The following is a 26029-nucleotide window of genomic DNA, read 5'->3' as shown; positions in this document are numbered from 1 at the left end:
ATTGTGACTGTTATTTTTGCAGCTATTATTATACTACTGAAGGACGTTTTTCTACCTATATTCCCTAGATCTACCTGTGGACCCCAGCTCCTACCTGAGCCAGGCTAGTGCCAATATCATTTGTTCTGTTGCCTTTGGGATGAGGTTTGACTATGGAAATAAAGATTGGGTGACCATGCTGTACAATATGAACAAAAGCTTCCATATCATGGGCACCTTCTGGGGACAAGTAAGCTGTATACAATTAAGAAAGTCCATCAATGTGAAAATATAGGGGTTTTGTTCTGTGGCCATTAACATTTGTTTTTTATTTTAATTTGTACAGATTTATGATATTATTCCAAACATTATGTTCTACTTACCTGGACCTCACAACCAAATGTTCAAACTTAATGATGAACTCACAGAGTTTATTTCACAAAGAGTGAAACTGAATCATGAGACTTTGGATCCTAGCTGCCCTCGGGATTTCTCTGATTACTTCCTAATCAGAATGGAGAAGGTGATTTTATATTTGAAACATAACTTTCAGTGCTGAACTGCTGCTTATAAGGTCAGTTATATTTTACCTTGAGTTAAATGAACAGTAAAGTACCAGACCAGGAACAGAGTTTTACCACTTCCAAATATCATGGTTAAACTGGAATATGGTTACAGAGAAAAAGGCAAATAATGTGATATTTTCTATTTATGAAAGTTTGCATGCATTATTTGCCATTTTAGGGGTTTTTTTTTTTTTTTTAGCTGTTTTGAACATCATTGTAAAATCTCAGCAAAAATCGTATTGAGCTGCATGATTGTATAAATTATGTGTTACATGTGTGAATGCCAATGTACAGTCATTATCACAAGAAAATTAACTACATCTCAGGTAGTTGTAGTTAAGTTTTACTGCAATCATAGCCAAATTATCATGCAAATTTCATAATGTTCTATTTGCCTCCAGCCACATTCTGCACATGATAATGTCCCATTTTATTGCATCAAAATACCTTGTCTTCTCTGTTTGCAATCTTTATGCTCAATATATTCAGTTAAGACATTTAGAATTTGCAACAGCATAGATTATTAGACTGGGATGACATTTGGATTCCACTTCATATGAGCTCTGGTAAGCATCTCTACTAGAATGAGTCTTTGTATGTATTTCGGCCATCTGTAATACAGACGTGGTTTGGATCACATATAACTGAGATTCTGGTGTTAGGTTAGGTTGCATTTCCTCTTATGTTTTATTTCAAAAGACTTATGTTTACAATAATCTCCCTTATCTGAGTGAATGATTGATGCCCTGTATCCCTGCACAGAAACATAATTCTACTGGCAGGTCAATATAATCACAATATATACAGTATCTAAGGAAAAAGTCAGAGCAATTAATGAAAAGCCTATTTTCACTGGCAAACAAATCAGAAACACAATGTAAATGGGATATCAAGTCACTATAAAAGTGACATTGTTATTGTGGCATCCAGTGCAACAGTGAAGAGATAAGAGATTGTTGAGCGCCTCAGAGCTTAGAAGGCACAAATAATCATTGTTCACCTTCAAAAACATAAACTATAAACAGCAATCTAATAATATGTATTAGTCCCTTAAAGTCAAAAAATGCTCTATGCTAGTTAGGGACAGATGTTCTAAAGAGCTATAAAATGTTTATCATGTATAAATCATTTTATTTTGTGTGTATCTTACTATCAGTCCAATACAGTACAGTGCGCTCCAACGGAGCGCACTGTACTGTATTGGACTGATAGTGCATGCAAACTTTCATAAATAGAAAATATCACATTATTTGCCTTTTTCTCTGTAACCATATTCCAGTTTAACCATGATATTTGGAAGTGGTAAAACTCTGTTCCTGGTCGTCCAAGAGCGTTAGCCTGCTCTTGGACGAGTCCAACCCGCAGCACCTAATAGCGCCCTCAACATGCAAATGCATGTTGATGGCCCTATTATGTATGCGCGTGCGATTCAGAAAGCAAAATGTGCAGCCAAGCCGCACATTTTACTTTCAGAAATTGGCGCCGACCCAAAGGTCGGCGCTAATTTCTTCTGGCACCGGGAAAGTGCACAGAAAAGCAGTAAAAACTGCTTTTCTGTGCACCCTCTGACTTAATATCATGGCTATATTAAGTCGGAGATCCCGAAGAGTAAAAAAAGTAAACAAAAAAATTTGAAGTCGGCCCGCGGCTGTCGGCCCAAAAACCGGATGCTCAATTTTGCCGGCATCCGGTTTCCGAGCCTGTGGCTGTCAGCGGGCTTGAGAACCGACACCAGCAAAATTGAGCGTCAGCTGTCAAACCCGCTGACAGCCGCCGCTCCTGTCCAAAATGAGGCGCTAGGGACGCGCTAGAGTCCCTAGCGCCTCTTTTTACCGCCAGGCCTAATTTAAATAAATTAACTTACTGTATCGCGCGCACAGGAGAGTGTCCTGTGCGCACGCCGGGAGAGCGGGCGAGCGCCCGCTCTCCCGTGTTTTTTACTGTATCGGCCCGTATGTGATAAATCAAATGTTGCTTACCTGTAACAGGTGTTCTCACAGGATAACAGGATGTTAGTCCTCACATATGGGTGACATCACAGGATGGAGCCCAATCACGGAAAACGTCTGTCATAGTTTCCAGAACTTTGACTGGCCCCTACTGGGCATGCCCAGCATGGCACTAATCCTGCAGCCAGCAGGGATCCCCCTTTAGTCTTGTTACAAAGCTAAAGGCAGTGCCGAAAATTAAAATAAGATACGAACCCAACACCGTGGGGTGGCGGGCGGGTTTTATGAGGACTAACATCCTGCTGTCCTATGAGAACACCTGTTACAGGTAAACAACATTTGCTTTCTCATAGGACAAGCAGGATGGTAGTCCTCACATATGGGTGAGAACTGAGCTGAGGATGTCCGAACATGCACCAAATGTACCCAAGGACGTGCCAGAGTCACAACAACTGGGGAGGAATTTGGAAGAGGGCATCCTGAACCCCACCGGGCAGGCGGAAAGGTGTTGGTACGTCATGTTGTAAATAGGTTACGCAATACAGACTGGCCAAAGATGGAATCTTGTCTTCCGGCTTTGTCCAAGCAATAATGGGCTGTAAAGGTATGGAGAGAACTCCAGATGGCAGCCCTGCAAATATCAGGAAGCGGCACCGATCGGAGGTGTGCTACTGAAGTTGCCATGGACCTCACAGAGTGTGCCTTAACACGGTCTTGAAGCAGAATGCCTGCTTGCTGATAATAGAAGGATATGCAGTCCGCTAACCAGGAGGAGAGGGTCTGCTTACACACAGGCTGCCCTTGATGGAAGAGACAAACTATTGAGTGCTCTCTCTGTGGGGAGCCGTACGTTCTAGGTAGAATGCTAGATCCCGTTTACAGTCAAGGGTATGCAGAGCCTACTCTCCTGGATTGGAGTGGGGCCTGGGAAAAAAGGTAGGTAGTATGATGGATTGATTGAGGTAAAAATCCGAAACTAACTTAGGTAAAAATTTAGGGTGAATGCGGAGTACTGCCCGGTCCTGCAGAAATTTAGTGTAAGGCGGTTAGGTAACTAGGGCTTGTAATTCACTAACTCTGCGAGCTGAAGTGATCGCCAAAAGGAAAATCACTTTCCATGAGAGATATTGAAGTTCACAAGAGTGAAGAGGCTCGAATGGTGGTTTCATGAGCCGACCCAAAACTAGGTTAAGGTCACAAGAAGGGGCTGGAAGACACAGTGGAGGCTTAAGGTGAGCAAGCCTTTCAAAAAACGTGTTACCAGGGGTTGTACTGATATAGGGACATCCCCGATACCTTTATGGAAGGTGGCTACTGCACTGACATGCATTCTGATGGGGGAAGTTTTTAGACCTGACTCTGACAAGTGCGAGAGATAGTCCAGAAACTTCGGAATTGGACAGGTAAATGGGTCAAGGGCCTGAGAAGAGCACCTTGACATGAATCTGTTCCATTTGTATGAGTAAAATTTTCTCGTGGAAGGCTTCCGTGAAACAATCAGGACACAGGAAACTGGTTCAGAAAGGTTAAGTGGCTGAAGGATTAACCTTTCAACATCCATGCCGTCAGGGACAAGGCTTGAAGATTGGGTTGGTGAAGGCACCCGTTGTTTTGAGTGATTAGAAGTGGGTCTGTTCCTAGAGGAATGCATCTGCGAATGGAGAGAACCTGAAGTATTGGAAACCATAGTTGGCGCGGCCAGTGGGGTGCTATTAGGATCATGGTTCCTTTGCCCTGACGTAACTTCACGAGAGTCTTCGAGAGAAGTGGAAGTGGAGGGAATACGTATAAGAGACCGGTTGCCCATGAGAGGGAGAACGCGTCTCTTGGTGGATAATGTTGGCTGCGAGTGAGAGAGCATAAATTGCCTACTTTGCGATTCTGGGGTGATGCAAAGAGGTCTATCTGAGGATCTCCCCACTGTTGGAAGATGGAGTTCGCTCCTTAAGGGTTGAGAGACCATTCATGCGGTTGAAAAGTGCGACTCAGCTTGTCTGCCAATACATTGTCCATTCCCGGCAAAAAGGTGGCCCTGAGGTACATCGAGTGGGAGAGGGCTTCTGCCCATATCTGTGCAGTTTCCTGACACAGAAGGTAGGAGCCTGTCCCTCCCTGTTTGTTGATGTACCACATGGCAACCTGGTTGCCCGTCTGGATCAGGATGACTTGATTGGAGAGGCGATCCTGAAATACCCTGAGAGTGTATCTGATTGCTCTTAGCTCCAGGAAATTTATTTGGTGTTTGGCTTCCTCTGGAGACCAAGAACCTTGTGTCTGCAGATCGGCCACGTGGGCTCCCCATCCAAAGTTGGAAGCATTGGTGGTGAGAATTATTTGAAGTTCTGGCGCCTGAAAGGGCAAGCCTTGTAGAAGACTGATTTGATTTGTCCACCAGGTCTAGAGAGCAGAGCCGGTCTCTTCTTTGTAGAAGAGGAAGAAGAAAGCCCAAGGTTACCATCTTGAACTTTTCTCTCTGGAGATACTTGTTTAGGGCTCGTAGATCCAGGATTGGATGAACGCCTCCTTACCTGCGAGGCTACTGCTGCATAGAAAAAAGAAGACAAAAGGGGGACCCCTGCTGTCTACAGGGTTAGTGCCATGATGGGCATGCCCAGTAGGGGCCAGTCAAAGTTCTGGAAACTTTGACAGACGTTTTCCGTGATTGGGCTCCATCCTGTGATGTCACCCATATGTGAGGACTGACATCCTGCTGTCCTGTGAGAAATGGTGATATTAGTGAGTCCATTTTTATAGGGTTTGGAGAAAATTTGAGAACTAGGAGGTACATATTAAGAAACACGCTGAGTGGGTAACTTTTATCTGGATTATTTAGTGGAACATATCTGGATAAGTGTTCAGCTGAATAATTGTGTAAAGTAATCAGGATTACTTTAAACTTGGCTTTCCCAAGCCTACCTGGCTAATAACTGATTAAGGACTTTTGAAGTCCACTTTGTTAGCTGCCTTGACCACATCCTCTGGCAACATATTCCATAGCTTAATTGAGTGATGAGTGAAAAAATACTTACTATAATTTGTTTTAAATCTGCCAGTGGCAGAAGCGACAATCCACCATGGAGGAAATGGGGTGGAGTGCGGTAACACTATCCCGGGGTAGGAGGCAGGCAGCCTCAAAAGTTGTAACCAGGACCACGGGGGAAATGATTGTCCTTGATGACCAGCCCTTGCAGTTAGTGGAGAATGTGGGTTTGAAGCGTTTTTTGAAAGTCATACTTCCAAATTAAAAAATCCCCTGCAGAACCACATTTACTAGAAAGGTCATCCCCAGCCTGTACAAGCAGTGTCGCAGTCATATGCAAGCACTGCTAGCTAAGGCAGAGGGAATAGTGCATTTCACCTGCGATATCTGGACCGCCATGAATGCTGCACACTCCTACCTCTCTCTGACAGCACACTGGTGGGACATGGCTGAGGCTGGGGCAGCCAGCAGCTCTATTACTGAAGAAGTATCAGGGTGGAGGTGGGCTTTACTGCACACTAGGGATGTGAATCGTTTTTTGACGATTTAAAATATCGTCCGATATATTTTAAATTGTCAAAAATCATTAGGACCACGATACAATACCAATTCCCCCGATTTATCGTCAAAAAATCGTAAATCGGGGGAAGGGGGAGGGCAAGAAAACCGGCACACTAAAACACCCTAAAACCCACCCCCGACCCTTTAAATTAAATCCCCCACCCTCCCGAACCCCCCCCGCCCAAATGCCTTAAATTACCTGGGGGTCCAGCGGCGGTCCGTAGCTAAATCGGGGGAAGGGGGAGGGTAGGAAAACCGGCACACTAAAACACCCTAAAACCCACCCCCGACCCTTTAAATTAAATCCCCCACCCTCCCGAACCCCCCCCCCCCAAATGCCTTAAATTACCTGGGGGTCCAGCGGCGGTCCGGAACGGTCTCCTGCAATTGAATCGTGTTGTCTTCAGCCGGCGCCTTTCTGCGCCGCCATTTTGCAAAATGGCGGCACAAAATGGCGGCGGCCATAGACCAACACGATTCGACTGCAGTAGGTCGTTCCGGACCCCCGCTGGACTTTTGGCAAGTCTTGTGGGGGTCAGGAGGCCCCCCAAGCTGGCCAAAAGTCCCTGGGGGTCCAGCGGGGGTCCGGAAAACGATCTCCTGCCGCGAATCGTTTTCCGTACGGAAAATGGCGCCGGCAGGAGATCGACTGCAGGAGGTCGTTCAGCGGCGGTCCGGAACCCTGGCTGAATGACCTCCTGCAGTCGATCTCCTGCCGGCGCCATTTTCCATACGGAAAACGATTTGCGGCAGGAGATCGCTCCCGGACCCCCGCTGGACCCCCAGGGACTTTTGGCCAGCTTGGGGGTCCTCCTGACCCACACAAGACTTGCCAAAAGTCCAGCGGGGGTCCGGAATGACCTACTGCAGTCGAATCGTGTTGGTCTATGGCCGCCGCCATTTTGGAAAATGGCGGCGCAGAATGGCCCCGGCTGAAGACAACACGATTCAATTGCAGGAGACCGTTCCGAACCGCCGCTGGACCCCCAGGTAATTTAAGGCATTTGGGGGGGGGGGGTTCGGGAGGGTGGGGGATTTAATTTAAAGGGTCGGGGTGGGTTTTAGGGTGTTTTAGTGTGCCGGTTTTCCTGCCCTCCCCCTTCCCCTGATTTAGCTACGGACCGCCGCTGGACCCCCAGGTAATTTAAGGCATTTGGGGGGGGGTTCAGGAGGGTGGGGGATTTAATTTAAAGGGTCGGGGGTGGGTTTTAGGGGGTTTTAGTGTGCCGGTTCACGATTTTAACGATTTTCACGATACTCCAAACACCCAAACGGCGACGATACGATTCCCTCCCCCTCCCAGCCGAAATTGATCATTAAGATGATCAAGGACACGATTCACATCTCTACTGCACACCCACCTGATGGACCAGGCCCATACCGCAGCCAATATTCTAGCGTGCATCAGACATATGCTGGAGGGCTGGCAACTACACCAGCGAGACTGGAAAATGCAGGCAGTGTTCTTTGTCACAGACAATGGTGCAAACATGGTTAAGGCAATAACTGAGGGGTGCTTTAAGAACATCCGATGTTTTGCACACACTCTGCACCTGGTAGTGAAGTCATCTCTGGGCTTGGAGTCCAATGACAAAGAGAATGAATACCTGCATAGGTTAATACAGAAGTGTAGGAACATAGCAGCACACTTCCACAGAAGTGTCAAGGCGGGGCAGGTTCTCCGACAAAAGCAGACTGATTTGGATATGCCTCACAAGCGTCTCATTCAAGACATTGCCACCCAGTGGAATTCCACCTTTATGATGCTGGAGAGGTTACTGGAGCTGCAGACACCCCTTCATGAACTTTCTGGTACAATGGACATAGGTGTGCAGAATCCCCTAGGGCATCATGATTGGTTAGTCATGAGTCAGTTGGTAAAAATCCTGCAGCCCTTCAAGGATGTCACGGAGGAGCTGAGTTCCAGAAGTGCCACCTTGGCTGACATCATCCCTATAGTTAATTTCCTGGATGAATATTTGGAGGCCTTTAAACAGGAAGAGGGAATGACAGCTGAGGTGCTGCAGTGTCTGGACGTTTTGCAGCAGCAGGTGAAAGACATTAAGGCCTTTAACAGAACAGAACATATACATGCTCGCCTCAGTCTGTGATCCCCATGTGATAGGTAAACTCGCCCTACAGTCAAATTGTCTGTCATTTGTGAAGGAGCTGCTGTTAGCAAAAGTCCGTGAACAGGAGCGCCATAGGTGGAGACAGATTAGGCTTGATGCAGAGGTGGAAAAAGCAGGCACGTCAGAGAGTTGTACTGCTAGCCCAAGCAAGAGCATCACTGTGTCAGCGACAGATAGTACCTCCTCCTCCACGTCAGAACACCCAAGGCATGTTGCCCATAAAGATTCATCAGTTGTGCAATGGGCGAGAGAGAAAGCAGCTGGCATGAGTGACTCTGAGCCCGCCCAAGCAAAGGAGACACCAGCACAGCTGTCAGTGACACGGTATCTCTCAGTCGATAGAGAAAATGCAGACAGATCCGCTGGCATATTGGGCACACAAGTCCACTAGCCACACCTAGCCAAAGTGGCTCAGCGATATCTGTCATGTCAACCAACCAGTGTGCCCAGTGAACGTGTCTTTTCAATGACAGGAGATATCATGAGCCCTCACCGCTCAAGGCTGGCAGCAGAGTTGATGGAAATGCTAGTGTTTTTGAAAGTAAAACTGCCTTTGCTTGGGTTTCCAAATTTTCTCTGTGAATGGCAAGATGAATAAAAGCAATTGAAAGCCTTGCAGCAGCTCCAACTGACTCCTATGCTCCAGATAATATAAGCACTACAGCATATGTACCTGACCTGAAACGCTGTGCCTGACCATCAACTGTCCAGGCCTTATGTTCCTCCAAGTGTTTGACCTCGATTGCTGTGCCTGTCAGTCCAGGCCTTATGTCCATAGGTGGGATTGACTTCTGTCCTCGCCTGCTTTGCATGTCAGTCCAGGCCTTGTGCTCCTACAAGTGTTTGACCTTGACTGCTTTGCCAGTCAGTCCAGGCCTTGTGTTCCTACAAGTGTTTGACCTCGATTGCTTTGCCTGTCAGTCTAGGCCTTATGTCCCTAGGTGGGATTGACTTCTGTCCTCGACTGCTGTACCTGTCAGTCCAGGCCTTATGTTCATATGTGGGATTGACTTCTGTCCTCAACTACTGTGCCTGTCAGTCCAGGCCTTATGTCCCTAGATAGGATTGACTTCTGTCCTCGACTGCTTTGCCTGTCAGTCCAGGCCTTGTGTTCCTACAAATGTTTAACCTCAATTGCTATCCCTGTAAGTCCAGGCCTTGTGTTCCTACAAGTGTTTGACCTCGATTGCTGTGCCTGTCAGTCCAGGCCTTCTGTTCCTACAACTGTTTGACCTTGACTGCTTTGCCTGTCAGTCCAGGCCTTGTGTTCCTACAAGTTTTTGACCTCGATTGCTGTGCCTGTCAGTCCAGGTCTTATGTCCCTAGGTGGGATTGACTTCTGTCCTCGACTGCTTTGCCTGTCAGTCCAGGCCTTGTGTTCCTACAAGTGTTTGACCTCGATTGCTGTGCCTGTCAGTCCAGGCCTTGTTTTCCTACAAGTGTTTGACCTCTATTGCTGTGCCTGTCAGTCCAGGCCTTATGTCCCTAGGTAGGATTGACTTCTGTCCTCGACTGCTGTGCCTGTCAGTTCATGCCTTATGTCCCTAGGTGGGATTGACGTCTATCCTTGACTGCTGTGCCTATCAGTCCAGGCCTTATGTCCCTAGGTGGGATTGACTTCTGTCTTCGACTGCTGTGCCTGTCAGTCCAGGCCTTATGTCCCAAGTTGGGATTGACTTCTGTCCTCGACTGCTTTGCCTGTCAGTCCAGGATTTGTGTTCCTACAAGTGTTTGACCTCGATTGCTGTGCCTGTCAGTCCAGGCCTTGTGTTCCTACAAGTGTTTGACCTCGATTGCTTTGCCTGTCAGTCTAGGCCTTATGTCCCTAGGTGGGATTGACTTCTGTCCTCGACTGCTGTGCCTGTCAGTCCAGGCCTTATGTTCATATGTGGGATTGACTTCTGTCCTCGACTACTGTGCCTGTCAGTCCAGGCCTTATGTCCCTAGATAGGATTGACTTCTGTCCTCGACTGCTTTGCCTGTCAGTCCAGGCCTTGTGTTCCTACAAATGTTTAACCTCAATTGCTATCCCTGTAAGTCCAGGCCTTGTGTTCCTACAAGTGTTTGACCTTGATTGCTGTGCCTGTCAGTCCAGGCCTTCTGTTCCTACAACTGTTTGACCTTGACTGCTTTGCCTGTCAGTCCAGGCCTTGTGTTCCTACAAGTTTTTGACCTCGATTGCTGTGCCTGTCAGTCCAGGTCTTATGTCCCTAGGTAGGATTGACTTCTGTCCTCGACTGCTTTGCCTGTCAGTCCAGGCCTTGTGTTCCTACAAGTGTTTGACCTCAATTGCTGTGCCTGTCAGTCCAGGCCTTGTTTTCCTACAAGCGTTTGACCTCGACTGCTTTGCCTGTCAGTCCAGGCCTTGTGATCCTACAAGTGTTTGACCTCTATTGCTGTGCCTGTCAGTCCAGGCCTTATGTCCCTAGGTAGGATTGACTTCTGTCCTCGACTGCTGTGCCTGTCAGTTCATGCCTTATGTCCCTAGGTGGGATTGACTTCTATCCTTGACTGCTGTGCCTATCAGTCCAGGCCTTATGTCCCTAGGTGGGATTGACTTCTGTCTTCGACTGCTGTGCCTGTCAGTCCAGGCCTTATGTCCCAAGTTGGGATTGACTTCTGTCCTCGACTGCTTTGCCTGTCAGTCCAGGATTTGTGTTCCTACAAGTGTTTGACCTCAATTGCTGTGCCTGTCAGTCCAGGCCTTGTGTTCCTACAAGTGTTTGACCTCGATTGCTGTGCCTGTCAGTCCAGGCCTTATGTCCCTAGGTGGGATTGACTTCTGTCTTCGACTGCTGTGCCTGTCAGTCCGGGCCTTATATCCCTAGTGGGATTGACTTCTGTCCTCGACTTCTGTGCCTGTCAGTCCAGGCCTTAGGTCTCTAGGTGGAATTGACTTCTGTCCTCAACTGCTTTGCCTGTCAGTCCAGGCCTTGTGTTCCTACAAGTGTTTGACCTCAATTGCTGTGCCTGTCAGTCCAGGCCTTGTGTTCCTACAAGTGTTTGACCTCGATTGCTGTACCTGTCAGTCCAGGTCTTGTTTTCCTACAAGTGTTTGACCTCGACTGCTTTGCCTGTCAGTCCAGGCCTTGTGATCCTACAAGTGTTTGACCTCGATTGCTGTGCCTGTCAGTCCAGGCCTTGTGTTCCTACAGGTGTTTGACCTCGATTGCTTTGCCTGTCAGTCCAGGCCTTTTGTCCCTAGGTGGGATTGACTTCTGTCCTCGACTGCTGTGCCTGTCAGTCCAGGCCTTATGTCCATATGTGGGATTGACTTCTGTCCTCGACTACTGTGTCTGTCAGTCCAGGCCTTATGTCCCTAGATAGGATTGACTTCTGTCCTCGACTGCTTTGCCTGTCAGTCCAGGCCTTGTGTTCCTACAAATGTTTAACCTCAATTGCTATCCCTGTAAGTACAGGCCTTCTGTTCCTACAACTGTTTGACCTTGACTGCTTTGCCTGTCAGTCCAGGCCTTGTGTTCCTACAAGTTTTTGACCTCGATTGCTGTGCCTGTCAGTCCAGGTCTTATGTCCCTAGGTGGGATTGACTTCTGTCCTCGACTGCTTTGCCTGTCAGTCCAGGCCTTGTGTTCCTACAAGTGTTTGACCTCGATTGCTGTGCCTGTCAGTCCAGGCCTTGTTTTCCTACAAGTGTTTGACCTCGACTGCTTTGCCTGTCAGTCCAGGCCTTGTTTTCCTACAAGTGTTTGACCTCGATTGCTGTGCCTGTCAGTCCAGGCCTTATGTCCCTAGGTAGGATTGACTTCTGTCCTCGACTGCTGTGCCTGTCAGTCCAGGCCTTATGTCCCTAGTTGGGATTGACTTCTGTCCTCGACTGCTTTGTCTGTCAGTCCAGGCTTTGTGTTCCTACAAGTGTTTGACCTCGATTGCTGTGCCTATCAGTCCAGGCCTTATGTCCCTAGGTGGGATTGACTTCAGTCCTCGACTGCTTTGCTTGTCAGTCCAGGCCTTGTGTTCCTACAAGTGTTTGACCTCGATTGCAGTGCCTGTTAGTCCAGATATTATGTCCAGTCCTAATGGCTGAACCCTCGTTGCAATGGGAAACCTCAGTCTCTGGCAATTAAAACTAGTACTCCTTCACAGCATTGATCGTTAAATAAAACAAAGAGTTTTTTTAGTTTCAGGGCCGAGAAGAGAACTTCCTTCGTCTTGCTTATGAAGTCATGATCTGTTTGCAAATGATTTAATCCGAACAATTTGTACCATTATACACTCTAGTGGCTAATCCATTCCAAGCGTGTCCTTTCCTGCTCTTGGGATAGGGAACTCTCCCCGGGTGTAGCCTGCCTGTTTCTACCCTCTGACCCATGTTGAACCGCTGTTCCATTTTGAAATCAGCCTCTTTCTATGCCAATCAGTACTCTGACTGCTTTCCGGCCTACCTGTCTTTTGTCAAGGTTATTCTCACACCCTGGGGATCCCGGGTGTAGCCTTCCTGTTTCTCCCCTTCAACCCATATTGAACCACTGTGTTTACATGGTTACCTCCTCCGCTTCGGCCTTGACAATTCTCGTTTGTATATTCAATTTTCATATCACCAATATGCCAGGAAGACTGGGGTGGGGGATCCGCCAAACCCCGGTCCGAATGACCGTCCCGCCGGGTTGAATCCTCCGGGCGGACTGCACGGAACACACCCGTTTACCTCTTAATGGTTTCACGCCCTCTTGAACTCTCTCTTCAAAGTACTTTTCAAGTTTCCCTTACGGTACTTGTCGAAAATCGGTCTCGTGCCGGTATTTAGCCTTAGATGGAGTTTACCACCCGCTTTGGGCTGCACTCCCAAAAAGTTCAAGGCCTCTGTTTCTATTAAAACAACAGCTGGCATTTGGGATTTTACTTCACTTGATGAAGACATTTTTATTAGTATTTTACCTCCGGTCGTTTCTTCCATTTTGAAATTAGCCTCTTTCTATGCCAAGCAGTACTCTGACTGCTTTCCGGCCTACCTGTCTTTTGTCAAGGTTATTCTCACACTACAGTCCCTCGGGGTCCCATATGTAGCCTGCCTGTATCTGCCCTCTGTCCCATGTTGAATCGCTGTTTAGGGGTGAACCCATTCTAGGGAACCCTTTCCTGCTCATAGGAATGGGAACTCTCCCCAGGGCTCTTGTTTGAATATTTGCTACTACCACCAAAATCAGCACCTGCAGATGCTCCACTCCACCCAGGCATAGTTCATCATAAGAACATAAGAACATAAGAAAATGCCATACTGGGTCAGACCAAGGGTCCATCAAGCCCAGCATCCTGTTTCCAACAGTTGCCAATCCAGGCCATAAGAACCTGGCAAGTACCCAAAAACTAAGTCTATTCCATGTAACCATTGCTAATGGCAGTGGCTATTCTCTAAGTGAACTTAATAGCAGGTAATGGACTTCTCCTCCAAGAACTTATCTAGTCCTTTTTTAAACACAGCTATACTAACTGCACTAACCACATTCTCTGGCAACAAATTCCAGAGTTTAATTGTGCGTTGAGTAAAAAAGAACTTTCTCCGATTAGTTTTAAATGTGCCCCATGCTTACTTCATGGAGTGCCCCCTAGTCTTTCTACTATCCGAAAGAGTAAATAACCAATTCACATCTACCCGTTCTAGACCTCTCATGATTTTAAACACCTCTATCATATCCCCCCTCAGTCGTCTCTTCTCCAAGCTGAAAAGTCCTAACCTCTTTAGTCTTTCCTCATAGGGGAGTTGTTCCATTCCCCTTATCATTTTGGTAGCCCTTCTCTGTACCTTCTCCATGCAATTATATATTTTTTGAGATGTGGCGACCAGAATTGTACACAGTATTCAAGGTGCGGTCTCACCATGGAGCGATACAGAGGCATTATGACATTTTCCGTTTTATTCACCATTCCTTTTCTAATAATTCCCAACATTCTGTTTGCTTTTTTGACTGCCGCAGCACACTGCACCGACGATTTCAGTGTGCTATCCACTATGACACCTAGATCTCTTTCTTGGGTTGTAGCACCTAATATGGAACCCAACACTGTGTAATTATAGCATGGGTTATTTTTCCCTATATGCATCACCTTGCACTTATCCACATTAAATTTCATCTGCCATTTGGATGCCCAATTTTCCAGTCTCACAAGGTCTTCCTGCAATTTATCACACTCTGCTTGTGATTTAACTACTCTGAACAATTTTGTGTCATCTGCAAATTTGATTATCTCACTCGTCGTATTTCTTTCCAGATCATTTATAAATATATTGAACAGTAAGGGTCCCAATACAGATCCCTGAGGCACTCCACTGTAGGGATGTGCAGAGCAAAATTTTATGTTCATATTTTTTATGTCCGAAAGGGGGTCCCACTTGCGGCCAATATGGACATAAAAAAAATCCAATGAGTTGGGTATATGTACATATGTGCAAAAAAAAAATTTAAACCCCCTCACCCTCCTTAATCCCCCCCCCCAGACTTACCACAACTCCCTGGTGATCGAGCGAGGAGTGAGGACGTCATTTCTGCAATCCTTGGCGAGAAGCATGTGACGCCGGTGGCACGTCGAGTGACGCGGTGTCACGTGATTCCTGGCTCGTTCGCGCCGGACGGCTCGTTCGGCCCAAAAAGAACTTTTGGCCAGCTTGGGGGGGCCTCCTGACCCCCTCAAGCTGGCCAAAAGTTCTTTTTGGGCCGAACGAGCCGTCCGGCGCGAACGAGCCGGGAATCACGTGACGCCGGCGTCACTCGACGTGCCGCCGACGTCACATGCTTCTCGCCAAGGATTGCAGAAATGGCGTCCTCACTCCTCGCTCCATCACCAGGGAGTTGTGGTAAGTCGGGGGGGGATTAAGGAGGGTGAGGGGGTTTATATTTTTATTTTGGCTCAACAATCGCGATTTCCCACATATCGAACATATCTATGTTCGATATGTGGGAAATCCGATCGTTTATGTCGAATCAATTTTTTAAGTAAAAAAAAAAATATGAGTTGCGTTTTACTAATGCGGTCAATCCGAATGCACACCCCTACTCCACTGTCCACTCCCTTCCACTGAGAAAATTTCCCATTTAATCCTACTCCCTGTTTCCTGTCTTTTAGCCAGTTTGCAATCCACGAAAGGACATCGCCACCTATCCCATGACTTTTTACTTTTCCTAGAAGCCTCTCATGAGGAACTTTGTCAAACGCCTTCTGAAAATCCAAGTATACTATATCTACCGGTTCACCTTTATCCACATGTTTATTAACTCCTTCAAAAAAGTGAAGCAGATTTGTGAGGCAAGACTTGCCCTGGGTAAAGCCATGCTGACTTTGTTCCATTAAACCATGTCTTTCTATATGTTCTGTGACTTTGATGTTTAGAACACTTTCCACTATTTATCCTGGCACTAACATGTTTCAGGTCCTGGCACTAACATGTTTTAGGTCCTAGCACTCGTGTTAGACTCCCTGGTCCGGGTTCCTATTTCAAGATGGGCCGGGTGCACAGTATGCACAGTTGACAGTCCCACCACATGCTGAGCCTCATCTTGTCTTGCCTCCTTGTCTTTTTCTTATCAAACCACAGGGAACTGACTACCTCGGCTCTGCCAGCCTGTCTTGCCTCTATCAACTTTCTGCCACTCTGCCTTGCTGCCAATCACCAGATGACTCACTTATCTCCTTGTGGTGTTATTGCCACTATCTTCGCTCCTCAGTGTGTTGGTGCTAGTCTTTCTGCTTGCTATGTTCCCCTTCATTGTGCTGTAGGATGTCAATGCCACTTGTTTTGCCGCTTTGACTGTCGTGCTGCCTTCGAGGGTTCATGCATCTGTTATCGGTGCTCTCTATTGAAGCTGTGGTGTGTCTTTGACACTCTCACTGCACTCTTGCCACTTCTGGTACCCCTTTGCACCTTTACAGTACCTTAGGCTATTCATGCCACTTTGGTGCCACTTTGCCACAGTCTAAGTACCTTGGAGCTCTTTTGTTGTTGTTATGATTGCTCCCCAGAAGTTTAATCAAAATTGATAATAAAACCCCAATTCTGCAGCCAAAAATAGGCTGGAAATCCTTCCCCCATTGACTTTAATGGGAACCGGAAAACAAATTCACATATCAATGTATCGGGGGCGCCATACGTCTGAATGCAATGGAAATGACCCCTGACAAATACGTATCCTGAATGCAACGAAAATTTTTTGACTGTACATCCCTAATAAGTATCAGTCTCTTCTGTCATCTCATTTCCAAGCTAAAGAGCCCTAATCTGTTTAGTCTTTCTCCATATGGAAGCTTTTCCATGCCCTTTATCATTGTTGTCACCCTTCTCTGTACCTTTCCTATATGCAAAGGGCTGGATTTTAAAAAGGTTACGCTCCCCAGGCCTATTTTCAAAAGGCCTGGCGACACGCGTAAAGCCCAGGATGCATATAAGTCCCAGAGCTTTACTAAAGGGGCGGGAAGGGGGTGGGGCGGGGTACGGGTCAGAGGCTCCAGGCACAGCGGCCATTTGCCCCTGTGCTTGGGATCGCGCACCGGGAGTCGGCCGGCGCAAAAGAAAAATTAAAAATTTTGGTTAGGGGGAACGGGGGAAGGTAGCGTGGCTCGGTGTGCGCAAGATGCATAATTGAATTGTCCACCCCATTGCGGGCGCCGACCCCTGATTTTATAACTTGTGCGCGCAAGTTATAAAATCGGGTGTGCATGTGTGCACACCGAGTAGCACATGCACATGTGTGCCCATGCGCACCTTTTTAAAATCTTTCCCATGTCTTTTTTGAGATCAGAAGTGTAGTTGCACCATGGAGCTTAACAACGACATGTTTTAACTACACCTCTTTGGATTGCGTTAGGCTGTGCCATAGCTGCTGTGACTGTGCACCATTTGTGATTTGGGCAAGGTTCTCTCAACCTAGCTTGAGGGACTCTCTACCTGGGTAACATCAAGCTAGGTTGAAAGAACATTGCCCAAATCTCATCTTGGAGTGAGTTTCCTCACTCCGAAGACCAGCAGATCTTCACAAGAGACCACTGTTCTGTTCGTAGGTGTCACGTAGAATGTCAAAGTGGCCCCTAACCCCCTACACTCTTACCTAATCCCCACCTCAAGTTACTAGGTGGGCCTACCATAGGGATACAAATACCTACCTATGGGCCATGACATTATGGCCAGGCATGCTCTCTCTCTCTCTCTCTCTCTCTCTCTCTCTCTCTCTCTCTCTCTCTCTCTCTCTCCCCCCCCATGTGTCTAGGACCATTAACAATGGTCCCCTGGTGGTTGAATGAAGGAAATACAACAGGTCTGGCACTTATTGCAGAATCTGAAAATGGTATCACAATTTGCACTAACTTAGCTCTTCACACAAGTAATTAGCAATAAATGCTATATTAGCATAAAACACACCACTTTTGCTATCACATGCAGTACTTACCGCATTTTGATAAATCCACCCCTAAGCTAGATGTTTCACTTAGATGCAGCTCTAACACTGCTCTCTGCATTAATGGTGGGGGTGGAAGGGAAATAGAACCAAAAAGTTACTAAGAGCCAAGAGTAACAGAAAATTAAAAAAAAAAAAAAAAGTGCATAGCTTGCTGGGCAGACTGGATGGGCCGTTTGGTCTTCTTCTGCCGTCATTTCTATACGCTTGATTTATCTATAAAACTTGCCTTCAAACATGAAATAGAAGTTGGCAAGTACATTTTCAGCAATCTGTATAAGAAATAATCTCCTATGTTCCATTATCTCCAATTGTTTTAATGATTGCTCTACAATTTCCAAAGCTTTACATTGTGGGTATTGGTGTACAATGCAGTAATATCCACTGTTACTAACTTACATGCATTGTAAATAGGAGGAACATCACTCAATTGATTAATGAAATCAATAGAATCACGAACATATGATTTAATCTCCTTAACCAATGGCTGTAATAAAATGTAAATAAATTTAGCTAGGGGCTCAAATAATGACCTAATGCCTGATACTATAGGCCTGCCTAGAGGACTTACCATAGATTTGTGAATCTTTAGAACAAAATATATATACAGGAATGTGGGTGATCATGAACACAGATATTTACATTCCCTCTGAGTTATAACCTTATTTTTCAGTGGCAAATTTGTAATGTTATTAATATAAAGTTGTAATTCACTCTCAGGATCTCTCTCTATAGGTGCATAGATTATAACTCAGAGGAAATGTAAATATCTGTGTTCAGGATCACCCACATCCCCATAGTAAATCCTCCAGGTAGGCCTATAGTATCGGGCATTGGGTCATTATTTGAACCCCTAGCTAAATTTATTGACGTTTTATTACAACCTATGACTATTCATAACAGCCCCAAATGTTGCAATTCAGGTCTTTTCCAAAATTCATTCATTCATCTATGAATTCAGGAATAGATTTCCTAATCAGGGGGAAAGCCAGGCTGCTTAACTTGTTCTTCATATCCTTCCATTTATTTTCTTTTACTTTTAGGAAAAAGAAAATCCTTCATCTGAATTTTTTCTAAAAACCTTAGTCATGACAATACTTAATCTCTTCATTGGGGGAATAGAAACCACCAACACAACTCTGAAATATGGACTTTTGATTCTTTTAAAACACCCAGAAATTGAAGGTAAAAGCTAAATGCAAAGACAATTTATGTTAAACTTCTATTGTTAACTGCTTTTAATTGTTTCACATAATTGTGCAAGTTAATTTAGGCCACAAGCTTTTCTTCCTCAGTGTATTATTGAAATTTTGGCAAGAAGTAATCCAGCACATGTAGTAATGCACTGCAAATATACATATCTATCTATCTATCTATCTATCTATCTATCTATCTATCTATATATATATATATATATGTGAAAGGGCTTTGCTAGTCACTAACATTGCTCCCCAGTATTTTTCAGCATTGGGCAATGGAAGGGAATTTTTGATTTCAGGATTCCTTCCTTTGTTCTAAGCCCATCTTTTTGGGAAAGGCTTGGGTGGAATATACATATCCACATGAGCATGCTCAATAGTCAGATGGTGACTGGAGAGAGGTTGAGGTGTTGAAGAGTGAAGAGCTGGAGATTCACCAGAATCTCAAGCAATCAAGCAGGTGATTTGGAGGAAGGAGAATGACCCAGTTGGGACTTTTCTGAAGTTTTGTACTTGGGGACATTTTTCCACCTGACCACACCCCAGCCCCAAGCCACACCCCCTGTGATGTAATGGGTATGACATCACTGGAAGTCCACCCCTCACCACCCCCCAAAAACACACCCCCTAAAACATCATCAGAAAGGGTCCTGTCACTTTTTTAATGATGCCAGAATTAATGGACTCTGGCTGTTTTTGATGATCTCACCAGAAGTACAATACAAAAGCCCCAAAATATGTGCTCCTAGAACATCCTGACGCCTTTTAATGATGATGGAGCCGGAAGTATGCTGTAGATACACATGTCTCAACCCTCCCTGCCCAGCCCTAAACCTGAGCAGAGGATAATTGACAGCAGTGTGTGAGTGTGTGTGTGTGTGTTTGTGTGTGTGTGTGTGTGTGGGGGGGTGTTGTGTGTAGGTTTGCAAAGGTAACACACAAGGCTTTAGTTTTGTTTAAAAAAAAACAACAGACCTCTGTATTTACAGCCATATAAAAAACAAAAATGCACCAGCGGATCTTAAAGAAAATTTATTATGACCCAGGCTCTATAGCAGTGGTTCTCAACCCTGTCCTGGGACCCCCCCCCCCCCCCCCCAGCCAGTCGGGTTTTCATGATATCCACAATGAATATGCATGAGAGAAAATTTGCATACACTGCCTCCATAACATGCACATTTTCTCTCATGCATATTCATTGTGGATATCATGAAAACCCGACTGGCTGGGGGGGTCCCTAGGACAGGGTTGAGAACCACTGCTCTATAGGTAGCTTTGCCGGTATAACACCTCTTTTGCATAGACACACCCAAAATTGCAAGACCGGATATAGAAGTAAGCATGTGATAGTGATCATGTGAGAACAATCTTCAAGCAGAAGTGTTGTAATTGTTCCTGAAAATGGCCGTATATGAAACACACAAACGGCTTGAAATGCAAATCATGCAGCAGCCAAAACTAAAGAGGTGCCATAAACGAAAACGGAGGGCAGAAGAAGAAAGCACTGATCCAGATTTTGATGAACTACCATTGGAACAAAAGCTTTTTGATTCATAGGATCCAGACCTGGTCAATGAAAAAACTATGGACTCTGAAGATTTAGAGCTGTACAAAGCTGCCTTGGATGCCGAAGCAGATTATTTGTTGGAAAAGCTTGAGTGTAAGGTAAGAAAACATTTCTTTCTTTCTAATTATGCATTTTAGGGGTGCTGTGTTTGGGAGCTATCTATAATAGAGAATTTGTTTAGAAGAGGTTTTAATTTAATGTTTACATTATGTTTTATAGGAAAATGAAGGATCTTTACATACAGAAGAATATGGGGATCACATCAGATATCAAAATGAACTGTATATGTTGTTTCTGTCCAAACATAAAAGAACCATTAGATTCAGGCGAACAAAAAAAAAATCAATCCAGAAGATGTGCACGATTTCAGCTTGTGGAGCTATATAGGGTTTCCAAAACCACCGCCGGTACACGGTCTTTTTCGAAAAATGACATTTAGATCAATCGTAAGGGTGGCTGTGTACAGTATTCTTACAAAGTGTCTCGCTGGCATACGGTATGAAAATTGTGAAGGCTGTCTTATTGATGAACCAAGTCAGGATGATCATAGTTGTGTTTATTGGACTGCCTCTGATACCCAGGAAAAATAAGGACCCCTTGTAACAGGTTGTGCCTAGAATGTGTTTTGAATCTTATTGTATTAGCTGCATATAAAAGATGTGTATTAAGCCTAAACAATGATGATTTGAATCTGGTCATATATCTTATACCCAGCCAATGCGTATTCTGACAAACCATCTATCACCGTCAAAATGTATTTGTAGCCTCTTTTATAACCAGACAAGGTGGTTGTGTCAACCAGATCTGCTTGCCATTGCACATCCATATCAGACACTATGGTTTTATTTCTTTTAAATCGTACCCTAGCAGGCTTGTGTAAAGAATAAGCATCTTGCGCTGTAAGCCAATCAATCACCTGTTTCTTGGTCACAGTCGGCATACATGTTTCAGCTGTCTGAAAAAGAGGTGTTATACCGGCAAAGCTACCCAGAGAGCCTGAGTCATAATAAGTTTTCTTTAAGATCCGCTGGTGCATTCTTGATTTTTATATGGCTGTAAATACAGAGGTTTGTTTTTAAAAAAAACCAAAACCAAAGCCTTGTGTTTTACCTTTGCAAACTTATACACAACAACCCCCACCCCCCACTGCTGTCAATTATCCTCTGCTCAGGTTTAGGGCTGGGCAGGGAGGGTTGAGGCATGGGTATCTACAGTGAGGGGAGGAGGGAAGGGGTGTGGGGAAGATTCTCCCTGTCTCTGTGTACAGAATGAGTCACAGCTTCCTTCCACACACTGGTAACTTTTATTGGGGCATGCCTATTTACAGCGAGGGGTAGAGGGGAGGGGTGGACTTCTGGTGACATCACTGGGGGGTTCGGGGACAGTGTACCCTTTATACTACCCGGTCCCGGTCTTTGCAAAAAACAAAACAAAACAAAAACTGTCTTTGCAAAGTTTGATCATACCTGTGTGAAAAAATACATTGTCTGCAGTTCATGCAGTTCACCACATGTAGTTCCAAGCAATCACTTGTTTTAAAAACCAAATCCTTGTCAACAGAATGAACCACAATTTTCCTGCTACCTAACAGCTTGTAATTTTTTTAAAAACAGAGGGGCTAGAAAAAAGCGTACTTCCTGCTCTGTCATCATTAAAAGATGTCAGGATGGGGGACAAGCGAAGGAGAGAGGAGTTGGCCGTTCGCTTGCTGAGGCCTCCCAGGTGCCGGGAACCCGGAATTGACATCTTTCCTGAGAGAACAGCTGAGTCGCGGCGAGTGACGTCAGCTGGGCGGGCCTACCTCCTATAAGACCGGGGTTAGGGCGGCGCGTCACCTAAACCGCGCGTGCCGAAGGCGCGCGCGGCTTGGTCCGACTTAGTCCGGGTGAGTCCGATGACCGGGACATATTTCTTTTATTATTTACCCCAATGGGAAGGAAAAGGAAAGCGAAAGTCGCAACTTCGTCTCCGGTGCCAAATCATCGCACAGGCCCAATGGACCATCACGTGACGAGACGGATGGAAACGCCGAGTGAGGACACTGCGGAAGCTTCATCTTTGGCTTCCTTAAGTCCTGGCGAAGGACAGAGATCTCCACCGCAACCGAATTCAGAACTGGTAGGAGCAGTTCATGAAGATTTAAGCTTGGTAACACAAGCAGTAATCTCACGAATTGGAAATAATGATTATGCTATTATACAGAATGCAGTAGAAATTAAGCTCCCAGTTGAATTAGAAAGTAATATTAGTCCTAATGAAATATCTGACAATATTACACTGTTAGACCTAGGGCGGATGATATCGAGATTGGATAGTAATGTATTGAAAATGAATAAGTCATTGTCAACAGTAATTAATAGAAATATTGTGGTAATTGAGGAACAAGGGAGGAAAATATCTAAGTGTGAGAAAGAAGTAGATACCTTGACAACAAATATGCAGTTAATACAGAATTCTGGAAATGTATTTATTAAAGATAGTTTAGTAATGCATAAAGAGATTGAGCATGTTGAAAATGTATATAGATTGAAAAACCTTAGGATATTGAATTTTCCCCAATCTCGTTTGCTATCACCTTTTGAAATGCTTAAAAAGTACTTGAAAGAAATTTTATTATATGGGGAAGAGGAAATTCCAAAGGTGTCCAAAATGTATTACTTTCCAAGGAAAGTTGTAAAAAATACGGAAGAACAGAGGAATGAAGAACCTACTTCCCACAGTATAGGTATATCAACTTTCCTAGAAGAATCACTAGATGTGATTACTAATAGGGCAACTCTTTTTGTTTCATTATTGGCTGAACAGGACAAAGACATATTATTCAGAAAATTCTTTAGAAATAAAGACATTTTATTTTGTGGTCAGAAAATCCAAATATTCCCCAATGTGGCTCGTGCCACTCAAGCCAGGAGAAAGTATTTCCTTACTTTGAAAAGTCGGGTGCTCGCACTTGGGGCAACCTTCTTTTTAAAGTTTCCATGTATATGTTATGTGACCTATCAAGGGAAGAAATTTGGATTCACTGACCCTACTCATTTGGAAACTTTTTTGATTGATAAAAATCCAACCCAGATATCAGAAGAAGATGTCCAAGAAAAATGAATAAATTCCCTCTCCTTAAAATGATATTGTCCCAAGAATACCCAGTTAAGGGCATAGCTTGGGAAAGTTGATATATGTATTGAATTAATTCATACATTGTATTCTTGTTTTCCCCCATTTTATGGGAATGTGATATAAATAATGGAGATATGGTTTGTAATTACTTGAGAGGTGGTGATGATTTGTACCACATTTTTCTTGTATTTTCATGGTTAACTACTGAAGAAAATAATAAAGTTTAAATTAAAAAAAAATAAAAAATAAAAGATGTCAGGATGTTCTAGGGGCACATTTTAAAAGCATACTTTATTTATTTATTTATTTATTTATGTATTTATTTATTTATTTATTTATTTATTTATTTCTAGTCTTTTATATACCAAAGAATAGCAATCTGCCTTCACTCCGGTTTAGAGGTTAACAACTTAATACAATAGAACATACGGAACAACTTATTACAGTAGATGGACATTAGGAACGAGAAACTTATTAATTGAACAACTTTTTACATGCTAGAAATATTCTAAAAAACAGGCGAACTGAAACATATTTAGGTGTGGACAATCAGGTATTGTTAAGCATGTTACGTAGTAACTTGAGTACATCATCGAACATATGTAGCGTTCATCATCAGGCATATGGTGCATTTAGCTTTCACATGTTTGGGTACGTTTGGACTGAGGGAAGAATCCGATCTCAGCAAGCGGAGGGGGGCATAACTTTTTATTAAATAGAGAGATATAACATCATTAGGAGACTGTGTATAGGTGAGAAATGTGTATAGGTGAGAATTGTGTTAAGAGGAGACCTCTCGATAAGTTTAGTGTGGGTCAAACAGAGAGGGGTAATGAGTCGGGGAGTTGCGTGCAGCTTAACCAACGCCATCTCTGAAAGTTTGGCTGAATATCCATGTTTTGAGTTCCTTTTTGAAAGATTTGATGTCACTAAGTGTGCTTAGGTCCTGTGGTAAGGAGTTCCATAAGTTGGGTCCTGCGATGGAGAAAGCTATGTTCCTAGTGTTGGTAAGTTTTGCTAAAGGAAGATAGGGTATGTCTAGGTGTAATTTGCAGGAGGTTCTGGTCATGCGTTGGGATTTGTGTTTCTGAATCATGTTATTGAGGGCGGTGTTGTCTGCTTTGTAAATTGCATTGTGAACGATTGTTAGTTTTGAATTCGATTCTTTGCTCGACTGGAAGCCAGTGAAGACTTCTCAGAACAGGGGTGATGTGTTCTGATTTCTTCTTGCTGGTTAGTATTCTGGCTGCTGCGTTCTGTAGCAGTTGAAGTGGTTTTAAGGCAGATTTTGGAAGGCCAATTAGGAGTGAGTTGCAGTAATCGAGGCTGGTGAAAATAAGAGATTGCAGAACGGTTCGGAATTCTTGTTGGTGAAGAAGCGGTTTTAGATGTTTCAGGATGTGAAGTTTATGAAAGCCTTCTTTAGTTTTTGTTGTGATGTTCTTTTTGAAGTTTAGTTCATTGTCGATCCAGATACCAAGTTCTTTTGCAGTGTTCTTCAGTTGGATGTTGATTTTATCAATTTGTAGGGAGTGTATGGGGGTTGTATGTCCTGAGTTGTTTCTTCCTATGAGGATGCATTCAGTTTAATTCATGTTGAGGCTTAACTTTAGGTGGTTCAGCATGTTTCTAATTGAGATTAGGTGGTTGGCTGTAGTGCTCAGTGCCTTTTCTATAGTGGTGGTTTTCAGAATGAGGAGTTGAATGTCGTCAGCGTACATATAATATGTTACGCCTAGACTTGCGATAAGGTGGCAAAGTGGGAAAGGTAGATATTAAAGAGGGTGGCCGAGAGGGCCTAGAGGGTGGACCCTTGTGGTACCCCAGTTTCAAGTGGGAGGGGATCTGATGATTTGTTGTTAAGGGTGACCTTGAAGAACCTGTCTTTTAGGAATTATGTGAATCAGTCGAGAGTTTTTCCAGAAAGACCAATGCTTGCAAGTCGTGATATCAGGCTTTTGTGGTCTACGGTGTCAAATGCCGCAGAGAGATCGAGTAGGATTAGTAAGTGGCTTAGTTTGTTGTCAAAACCTCTTATTATTTTGTTTGATAAATTGATGAGCAGGATTTCAGTGCTGCGGGTTTTCCTGAATCCATGTTGTGCGGTATGCAGAATATTGTTGTTCTCTAGGTGTTCATTAAGCTGTGTCAGTGCCGCTTTCTCAGTCATCTTTGCGAGTAAAGGGAGGTTTGAGATAGGATGGTAGTTATTCAAATCTACTGGATCTAGGTTCTTCTTTTTTAATATTGGTGTGATTGTTGCAGTTTTTAATTCAGTTGGAAGCTCACCTTCTTCGAGTGATTTGTTAATAATAGCAGCTATGGTTGGGGCAATGATGTGCGCCATTTCCTTCAGATCTCGTGTTGGGATTATATCTAGATAATGACGAGCTGGGTTGATATTTTTTTTAGCATTTTTTCAGCTTCGGTGTTAGATATTGGATCGAAATTCGACCAAGGTGTTATGGTTGTTTTGTCAACTTTTTCCTCTGTGATTGAGGGATTGTTGATGGTGCCAGTTATTTTGCTTATTTTGTTCTTAAAGAACACGGCCAGGTCTTGGCTTAGATTGTTT

General features: G+C 44.5%; 1 protein-coding gene across 1 annotated transcript in view; it reads left to right on the top strand.

Annotated features, from left to right (window-relative positions):
* LOC115084912 (cytochrome P450 2G1-like) overlaps positions 1 to 26029 on the top strand; it is a 98700-nt gene that overhangs the window by 59742 nt on the left and 12929 nt on the right. Inside the window, exons 4-6 of the mRNA XM_029590326.1 lie at positions 69 to 229; positions 326 to 502; positions 18615 to 18756. Coding sequence (XP_029446186.1) covers positions 69 to 229; positions 326 to 502; positions 18615 to 18756 — 480 coding nt within the window. The remainder of the gene's footprint in view (positions 1 to 68; positions 230 to 325; positions 503 to 18614; positions 18757 to 26029) is intronic.

Source organism: Rhinatrema bivittatum, chromosome 2 (genome assembly GCF_901001135.1).
Source record: "Rhinatrema bivittatum chromosome 2, aRhiBiv1.1, whole genome shotgun sequence".
NCBI lineage: Eukaryota > Metazoa > Chordata > Amphibia > Gymnophiona > Rhinatrematidae > Rhinatrema > Rhinatrema bivittatum.
The sequence above is the reverse complement of the archived record's forward strand: the minus strand, read 5'-3'. Positions and strand labels throughout refer to the sequence as shown.